The 9880-nt window shown below is 52.2% G+C and overlaps 1 protein-coding gene across 1 annotated transcript in view; it reads left to right on the forward strand.

Annotated features, from left to right (window-relative positions):
• PRTG (protogenin) overlaps nt 1-9676 on the forward strand; it is a gene marked incomplete at both ends in the record, with an annotated part of 30993 nt that extends 21317 nt beyond the window's left edge. The window contains 10 exon segments of the mRNA XM_081337121.1: nt 4524-4612; nt 4980-5166; nt 5612-5739; nt 5876-6046; nt 6432-6617; nt 6774-6894; nt 7447-7615; nt 8530-8634; nt 9427-9623; nt 9625-9676. Of these exon segments, the coding sequence (XP_081193247.1) occupies nt 4524-4612; nt 4980-5166; nt 5612-5739; nt 5876-6046; nt 6432-6617; nt 6774-6894; nt 7447-7615; nt 8530-8634; nt 9427-9623; nt 9625-9676 (1405 nt within the window).
• Between the last annotated feature and the right edge of the window lie 204 nt (nt 9677-9880).

The following is a 9880-nucleotide window of genomic DNA, read 5'->3' on the forward strand; positions in this document are numbered from 1 at the left end:
TGGATTAAAATTTTAGTTGTCTCTGCTCGTAGGTTTTGTTGCCATCCAGAGCTTAAGATTTTGAAAGGGGGGTTCATACCAATTCAAGGAAAGTAAAGAGATTTTCTGCTTAAGAATTGGTAGCCTCAGCAGGGGTCCTTCGGCCTCAGAATAAAAAGGATCTCATTTCCCCCCAGGTTCCCCTTCCCTTCCTGTATTGAGTTGAAGAGTCCAAGCTCTTGTACAGCCCCCATGACTCTCTGCAAATATGGGCTTGGAAGTCCTAGCATATCTGGAGATACTGAATTAGGAAAAACTCTCTTGAAGGGGATCCTGTGTGGATCATGGTCTTCTTTTTTGGACATTTCCTGAGCCATGTGATATTCACGCAGAGGATATTTGACCAGTGGGTATTAACACAAGCCACTCTGATTCGCACAGGGCAAAGACTGTTGAGGATACTTTTATTTTGCCACTCCAAGGGGTCAGAGGGGTCCAGAAGACCCACCACAACGCACAAAGCTGAATTATTTCTGATAGCAGAACTATTATTATATCGGAGCTGGTGGTTAGAGCATCATGAATGGACTCTCTATGACAGTGGGATATGTCCTGCAATTGGCAGCCCGCCGATAGGGGGCATTTCTTGGTTGGCTAGAAAGGATTTAGGGGAACGGCTGTAGATTATCTGGTGTCTTTCCTTTTCTGCTCCCCCACCCCCTTGTGTTCCCCTGGTGTGCGTGTCTGCTTTGGGGATTTTTGTAAGGCAGCCAATTCTTGTCTTCTTCAGTGACAGCTTGCACAGCTCATCTGGACTGCTGTGCTTTGCGGGAACCCGCCATGGTGGTTTGTGCAGCTGGATGTTAAAACAAGGGCTTCCATTTTAGTGGGCAACAAGTGTGGCCCTTTCCTGGGAGGTGGTTAGAGGCGGGCAACACAGCAAACTCCTCGCTGTAGCCTCAGGCATTCTGGAACTGTTTGCTATTCACTTTCCTATATTTCCTATATTTCTGTTTTGTTATTGCCACTAAAGTGCAAAAATTATCAAGTTTCCTCTCCTCTACCAGGTGCTTTTGGCCCATCACCTCAGGTAGGATGGCCGTGTCCTCTCCAGGCAGCCTGGAGGTGAAAGCGCCCCTTTCCCCTGCCCTCCTCTTCTGTGTAATTTCATTTGAATGGTGTTGGGAGAGGTGAGCTATGAGGCCCTGGTCTCATCTTACAAAGCTGGGGATGAACACCAACAAAAGGGAGGAAGGGGCTGTGGCAGAGCAGGGGAGACCAAAATGAGGCCCAGGCTGCTTTGGGGGGGAAGTCTGGCTTGTCTTCTTCTTCTTCTTCTTCTTCTTCTTCTTCTTCTTCTTCTTCTTCTTCTTCTTCTTCTTCTTCTTCTTCTTCTTCTTCTTCTTCTTCTTCTTCTTCTTTCTTTTTTTTTTGCTTTTGGCTTCAGCGTCTAAGGAGGCTTGAGTTCTGTGCCGCTTTCCTTAAGTGTTCACTCAAGCTGAATCCCACAGTGGGAGCTTCTGCTCTCTGCTGGGCACCCGAGAACGAGCAGTCTAGCATTTCCCAGTTTGGACGTGTCATCAAACTGGTTTGTGAAACAACTGTTGGCTAGCCTGCTTCAGGCCATGGCTTGCTAACCCTTGGTTGGAAGCATTTGAAAACCAAGATTTGCAGTCACCCTCACAAGCCATAATTTTGCCCCTTAGGGTGTGTTGTGTATTTGAGGGCAGCAGTGAACTAGTGAAATCAACTCTCACCAAAAAGATCCATTTTGGAGGGAAAGCACTCACTGGATCAGCTTTGTTCTGTTCTGCACACTTTTATTGTTGTGGGGCTGAGACCCATCCTTTCCGTGGGGAGCATTTGTCCCAGGGAAGATGGAGGAGGCACTTTTAGCAAGCATTGGGGGGTTTGTGGAAAGGAGGGGAGCAGGGCCTTCCTTCTGCTTTTGTGCAACAAGAGAAGCCTCTTCAAAGGGGTGGACCAGCAGGTAGCCATCCCACCGGGAGCTCTTGGCTGCCAAAAATGAGGGGTGCGTTGCATGGTTAGGGCATCCTGTATGATCAGGGGTGCAAAGTGGCTGCTGCTGCAGGAATCAGACAAAGGCAGATGAGTTGCTCCTCAACTGCATCCCTCCATACTAGCATGAGAAGCAAAGCATTTCACATTCATTTGGAATGAAACCATTTTGGACTGGCATCAGAGCCCAGAGTGTGCCCCAGCAGCTCCAGAAAGAGAGACGGCCCTCTTCTGCCCCTTCCTGTGGAAGAACAGAGCCCAGCATGGGTGGGGGGTGGGGGGGAGCAAGAAGCCAGAGTTCCCTGGGCCAGATTTTACCCTCCTGGGAAGTTCCAGGGATTGGGCCCTGCAGTGGGGAAGGGAGGCGAGAGAGGAGGCATTGCCAGCTCAGCCCAGGGGATCCTTTCAGCACCCTTTGTTTTCCCAGCTGGCTGAGAGGTGCCAGAAATGCAAGCAGCTTCAGGATGGCTTCAAGTTGCAAGGATGGACATTATCACTTATAATGTTATTTTACATACATGCATACATATTCTCTCTCTCTCTCTCTCTCTCTCTCTCTCTGTGTGTAAAATATCTTGCTGTTGAAGTCAGCAGTGCCTGTAGAGCTGCCCCCCTCCCTTCTGTAGCTGAGCCCTTTTTGTGGTGGGATGGATCCTGTTTGCACTCAGCTTTTGCACCCCTTCTGAGGGTCAGGTTTCCCTCCACCAGGCTGTTCCCACCCTTCCCCCTCGCCAGGCAACGGTTGCTGGGAGCAGGCTTGGGAGAGCCCCAGGTCCCGGGTCAAAGGCCATGACCCAGATGTCAGAGCAGCCTGGCTGCCGGCCTCTTCTTGAATGATTATCTGGAGTTTATTGTGCGGCAGGGGGAGGGGATTGTCTTGGGGGCTCAACAATGGCTCATGGAAAGACAAAAGTCTGAACTGGACATTTGGCAGGGAGCCTGGGCCCCTTTCCCTGAAAGGCACAGGGCTCAGCAGTTCTTAAATCCCAGCAAGAACATTTGCAATTTTCCTTGGCTGAACTGCATAGTTTGTCCTAAAAGCCAGTGGATGCTGGCAGGCAGCCTCTCCAGAAGCAGACTGCTCCTGAGGCTGATTCTTACCCAGGAGTCTTCTGTGCTGGTTGTTGGTCTGGAGAGGAGCAGAGGTCCAGCCTCTTGGCAAACTGTCATCACCCCCACGTACATAGCTTTGACAAATACTTTCCAAGATTTTTTTGTAAAAGATCCAGCTAATAAAATATTGCCTCCTGCCCATCCTTTGCAGAGGGAGGCAGAGATGGCAAAAGAACTCAAAAAGGGGAATGAAACCTCAGCCCTGGGAAAGTGGGGTGTGTGAGAGAGCCCCCCCATCTCTGCATGGAAAAAAAATTGGTGGGCCTCCATTTGCCTCTTGCTTGACAGCACAGTCAGGGATAGCCCTTGCCCCATCTGAATGCTGACCTACCTACCTCAAAGGGCTGCCCCCTTTGCCTTCCCAATCCTTTACCAGCTGGGATGAGATGGTGGCCAGGAGAGGAGAGGGTTCAGGTTAGGCTGACCTCGGATTCCTCCTTTGTTTTATCTAGTCCTGACCTATGGCCTCATTTCAGGCCCCTTTGGAGACTCTCAAAACAGCAGCTGAAAGAAGAGGGGGCTTTGGGGGGTCTGGAGTGCTGGCTTTCAAAGGAAGGCCAGGTCCCCCTCTCTGAGGCAAATGATCTTGGCTCAGATGTGGGGATGGTCCCCGTTTCTAGCAAGGGAACTAAAGGGGTGCTGGGCATAAATGCTCTTTGCAAGACTCCAAAGACTCCATCTTCCCACAGAGGTTTCAGTTGGGATGGCAGCATTTTGCCACCCCTCCAAGCCTGTGGCTTCTTCAGAGGAAGGGGAAGGGCCCCCTCTGGTGTTCTGCTGTAGGAAGAGACTGGCCGGATATTAGTAGATAGACCAGAGGACAGTTGGGGGGGGGAACGGGACAACGCTTTGGCTGGCTCAATCCTGGTCCTGTATGTGTGTGGGGGGGACTTTGTTTCCCTGACAGCCTCCCCCATAGCCCAGCAATTCAGGGATGATGCTTCTGAAGGGAGGTTGCCTAAAGGAATATGAAGCATCAAAGCTACACAGACTGTAAGGCTGCAGCTAATTCCTCCTGCCTAGGCAGATTCAGGGGAGGGAGAGTTTGGGCCCTCAACTATGTTCCAGGAGGTGTGAGCATCCGGCTCCCCCATTCTCAGCTCTTCCAGCTTGGGGACATGATGCAGTCATTGTTCAGGGCCTTCGGGGAGACCAGTGGCCATGGAACAACCAGACATGATCAAGAGCAGTAATGAGTCCAAGGGGCAAATTTGGGGCTGCTGCTGGAGGGAGGAGGAGCAGCAGGAGGAGGACTCTCTAATCAGGCCCTGCTGGCTGCAATTTTGGGGTGTCAAGAGCACCCAGTCGGAGGAGGCCAATCTAGAAACTGAGGATCAGGATGTTGTGTTTCCCTCCCAGTGTTGGGTCCTGCTGTGCTAAGCAATTGTTCTTCAACCTTATCCAGACCCCAGAAGGAAGTACCACGTCAGGCTGCTGGCATACAACAGCATGGAGGAAGGCTACGAGGCAGACCAGACCGTCAGCACCCCCAGCTGCGTCTGTGAGTCTCCAGCTTGTTTTTCTGCTGTAATTGTGGCACTTCAGAAGCTTTTTAAATTATGCAGATATTGTAAAGTCTGAGAAACGGACAATGTAGGTCCAAAACAATGGAGATTGGTTCGAAGCTTTTCCATCTATTCCTTAGCTCCAGATGCTCCTGGTACAATTTACAGGGGTCTAAAGAAAAGGCAGTTGGGAGGACGAAAGAAAGCCATTTCAGGCTTGGCTGCTTTGGGCTGCAGAAAATGTCTCTTAATTTGGGGGGGCTCTTTACTGGCTAGACTTCTGATGCTGAGCCTCAAGTCACTATTGCTCTTCAAGTCCTGATCTGGTTCCTCCACACTTAGAACACTCTCCTCTCTCTGCAGCTGTGCGGGACCGCCTGGTGCCACCCCCTCCGCCACCCCACCACCTTTATGCCAAAGCAAACTCTTCCTCCTCCATCTTCTTGCACTGGGGTCGGCCTGCCTTCACTTCAGCACAGGTCATCAACTTCACTCTCCGCTGTCACCCGGTGGGGCTGCAGAATGCTTCTTTGGTGCTCTATCTTCAAACGTATGTGGGCCCTCTTTGCCTGCTCTGTCTTCACCCTGCTCCCCTCTGAGGAGCTGGCCAGGATAACACCCCCCACCCTGCCATTCACACAAGGCAGAATTGGTGCCTTCACCATAGATCCTGCACTAGACAGACCTTCTCCATGTCTGGTTTTGAGGAGGCCTGGCAGCTGGCCTGCGTGAAGCACCAAGACAGTTTCCCTCGATTATCATGTATTTAAGCTGAAAAAATCTGCTTGGGTTCTCTCAATGGGGACGTTGGAATCTGCCCAAGGCCTTTTGTGGGTACTGGTGACTTTGTGTGAGGAGAGTGCTGCTGACCAGGCCCTACCAGCTCAATCCAGGCAGAGAAGCAGCCTTGACTGGGGGGAAGGGGAGCCCCCCTGCTGTAGGATTGCAAAAGGCAGCAGGCAGGGATCTCCTGCTAACTGGTTCCTTATGTCCAGGTCAGAGACTCACTTGATGGTCCAAGGACTGGAGCCAAATACCAAGTATGAGTTTGCTGTTCGGCTCCATGTGGATCAGCTCTCCAGCCCATGGAGTCCAGTGGTTTACCACGCCACCCTCCCAGAAGGTGAGGAGGCTGCTGCTGCTGCCTGGCGCTCGTTGACTGGGAATCCACTCCTGCCTACAGGGGAGCCTCTCAGACTGCACCAGGTGAGGCCTCTGGAGCTCCAGAGGCTTCATTGACAGCTTGTCTGTCTCCACAGCCCCGGCAGGTCCACCCGTGGAAGTGAAGGCGACGATGATTGAGGAAGACACAGCCTTGGTCTCCTGGAAGCCACCAGCTGGCATTGGAACCCTCGTCTCCCGATACACCATCCTGTACACCTCCAGGAAAGCTTGGATCACAGGCGAGTGGCAAGTCCTTCATCGGGAAGGTGAGTGGGAGCCTGCAGACTCTGGGTGCCAAGATGGGGCCTTCACACTTTCCCCCAACCATATGGCTGCTACTGTGTTGCTCTGGAGGGGGCAGCCTTAGACTGCTGGGATGATGGCTTCAAGGGATGATCTGAAACACAAGAAAAACCTTGGTATTTGGTTGCCAGGCTCTTCTTTTAGAAATCAGGCTGTGATGATAAGGGTGATTTTGCTGCCACTCCATAACATGATGATTTCTTGGCCAGTCGTAGATCTCACAGGGATCCTGCACAATGAAGAATTTCAGAAACTGAAGGGTTGTGCCAGGCAACCTGCAGTTTGGCACTGGTTATCCAAGGAGACAGATATGATTGGCATGTCACCTTCTTTCCTTCTTCTCTACAGGAACAATAACCATGGCTTTACTAGAGAACCTCAGGGTGGGAAGTGTCTACCTCATCAAAATTGCTGCATCCAATGAAGTGGGCGAAGGGCCTTTTTCTAGCGCAGTGGAACTCGTGGTCCTGCCAAAGGAGCCCTCAGAGGCAAACCAAAGACCAAAACGCCTGGATTCCTCAGAGGCCAGGACAAGTGAGCCCCTGGCCCAGCCTGCATGTATCACAGAGTCGCTCTGCTCCCTGGGTACTAGGCCCCTCCCCTCTCTCCTAGAAGGGGCAGCTTGGCTTTCTTGCTCGTTGCTGTCCCACCGAGGCCCCTGGGATAGAAGTGCCTGTTACCTTTTTGCAGCTCATTCTGGCTCTTACCAGTTGGACCAGAAGTCAATGACGGGCATAATTGCAGGTGTCTCCATAGCCCTGGTATGCATCTTAGTCTGCATCCTTATCCTGATCTACCATGGCAAAGCAAGGTAAATTTGTTGTATGTGTGTGAGTGTGACTGAGTGAGTGAAAGCCAGGGTGGGAGGTATGAGGCCCACAGTGCCAATGTTGGGTGTGTGTGAGTGCATCATAATCTATGTACACCGACCAGTAGCGAATCCTCACTGGGATGTGTGCAAAGTTGATGGTAGAACCTCAGATTGTAATCGCCTAGCCTCAGCCCTCAGGGACACAGCCAGAGAAAGCAAGTGGCCCCTGTTCAAGCTCTTGCTTCACTGCCCCATCCTTACCACCAAGGTAGGCTGCTTGTGCACCTGTTCTGTCTCTTAGCACCCTCCCACCATTTACTTGTACGTTCCCAAGGAGTGGTGGATGGAGAAGGCAGAGATTATAGGAGGAGTTGCAATATCGGGGGGAATTCTTTCCTGTTTCTTCCTGCCCCTCCGCCCATTGTCCACTGCCTGGTCAGGCTCAGATCCACTGCCCTCCTCGTTCAGAATGGGGTTGCTGTGGCTAGAGCTTATCGAGCGGTCAACCTTCAGCTAGAAGAGCAGGTTAACCCCTGGTTTCCTCTTGCCCAGGAACTCAACCCCTTCCAAAAGCAGCCAGCCCAGCCCTGACCCACTCCCTTGCAGCGGCAGCCATTCTTCTACGAGGAGCCGTGAGGGAGCCAAAACCCTGCAAAGCCTGGCAGAGAATGAGCAGTCACTCTTGCCCAGGATTGCAGGGGGCAGCTTTCTGGATGCCAAGGTACAAAGGATACGTTTGTTTGCTTTTCTGGCTCAGTTGAAATTCTTGAGGCGGCTTATAGCAAAACAACTATCTAATCTCATTGCCGAATCAAAGGGTGGAAGATGTAGGGGAGATCTCATGGGACAAGGCATTGCAAGGTTTGGAGGCCCAACACCCCTTGACCACGAAGGAGAAGACCACTCTGGTAGATCTTAAAAGGGAATGAGCAGGCTGCATCAAGAGGGGTCCTGGATCTAATTTCCCCAGGGCTACGAAGGAAAGGAAAGAAATAAAAACTGGGTCCTGAGCAGGAGTTTGCACCAGTCATTGTGACTTTTTAGCCTAGCTCTGTATGCAGCACATTTTGTTCATGTATGGTTGCAAATAGGAATACCCTTCCCTATGGGACATCCTGTCCAATCTTCCCAGTTTTCTAAGATCTTGGGGAGGGGGTCCTCATGCGGGACAGGCTGCCAGGTTGACAGGCTGCTAAAGCTAATAAGTGACTTCATTTGCCTTTGGCTCTGTCCTTACTTGTGCTGTGTTTTCCATGTTTGGTGGTTTACCTGCATTTTTTAATAATGGCAGCAACGAGTGGAATAGATATCGCAGAAAGGCAATTAGGTGACCCCTTGGCCTCCCAGGAGGACTGTGGCTTGTCTGGGGGAGAGTTTTTAGGGTCTTTTTGTCTTCTGGCAGAAATACAGGTTCACTCACAAAGGGGATTGGCAAATGGGCTTTGTCCACTGCATGCTTACCCAGCAGTAAGTCCCATGACATTCAGCAGGGATTGTGCCAGTGATTGTCCAGTAATGTGTCTTCTGACCAAGGTTGACCCTTGAGGAATGGACCTGGGAGCCAGTCTGTGGGCAGGCAGGCCTTGGGCCTTTTTCCTTTTCCCCAGGGTAATGGAAGATTCTCCTCCCTTTCAGGGTGGAACTGACATTATTATAAACCGCTTTGGTCCAGTAACGAAGAAGAGCCCCCAGAGGAAATGGCTCTTCCTCCATGGCACTCGGAAGGAGGAAGCAGAGGAGGTGAGACTGCAGCCCCACTGACCAGCGCAGAAGAAGGCCCATCTCCTCGGGAGATTGTGGCCTCTGTTGTGGTGCTGGGCCCCCAACTCTTTGCTGACCCCTCCCCTGATGCAACATGCTAAATGCCAGGAAAAGGGGGGTTTCTCCTGCATGTCCTTGTCTCCAGCGGTGGCAGCCGAATGAAAACAGTATCCTTGCAGAGGGGACCATGCTTCAGATCTCACCTCCCTGTGAATTTAGCTAATACCCTGGGCACTCCCCCCTCCCTCAGCCTGGCAATACCCGGGTAAGACGTCCACTGTGAGGTTGCAGCTAGGCCGCACCTGCGCATGAAGTTTGTGCTCTTGGATTGCTTACCAAGCGATGGGACTGCCCTCAGAGGCATCCTGTGTGCCCAGCAGGCTTTGCCAGAGCAAAGGGACCTTTAAGGCACCTGGGCTTGTGCCAGGAGGGGCCGCAGGGTCCTGCACTCCAGCTTGCATCCCGGGGCTTTCAGGGCCTACAGCAAATGCTGCCAGAGCTTCCTTGTTTGACTTCTCCTGCTCCTTTGGAGAAATCATCTTCCCTTCCCTTCAGCTCCTCAGTCCCAGACGCTGGTAATGTGGCACGACCAGTCACTGTGCCCAGCAAGATCAGGTGCCTCAGCAGGCTGGCCGACCAATAGATGGGCCCTTCCATTCCCAAGGAGGCTGCTTGCTAGTGAGGCAGGTTTCATTCAGAAAGCTCAACTGCAGGGTGAGTGGCCCACCTTCAGTGGGAGCTGCATCAAACGTCCAGCTTTTCTTCCTGCAGGCCCCGAGGCAGCTGGCTTCAGCAGCCTTCCTGTACCAGTCAGGGGCAGCCATGCTCATTGGCGAAGAGCAGCAGCCAAGTGCCAGAGTGATCTGCAGCCTGGGAACCGACACAGAGCATTCAGCCAACAGCCAAGGCAGCCACGAGACTGGAGATTCGGGAAGGTTCTCCCGCGAGTCCAATGAGGAGCTGCACCCCCCTCCCGGCTTTGGGGCTGCAGATTCCTTCCCAGGCAGCGACTCGCACCTGACAGCCAGCTGTCCTGCTCCTAGGCCTCTCCAGTTGCCGCTGGCTGGCAGTGGCAATGGAGCATCTTGCAGGGAACAATGAACTAGGAGGCCAAGCTTTCTGTCGGATGCCCAAGTACTAGCAGGCAACCCATGTTTCCACCGCCTCTTTGTATTTCCCTTCCCTAGTGAATGTCCAGTGTGCAAAAATGTGAAAGGAGAGCAGG

Source organism: Vipera berus (genome assembly GCF_964194415.1).
Source record: "Vipera berus genome assembly, chromosome: 12".
NCBI lineage: Eukaryota > Metazoa > Chordata > Lepidosauria > Squamata > Viperidae > Vipera > Vipera berus.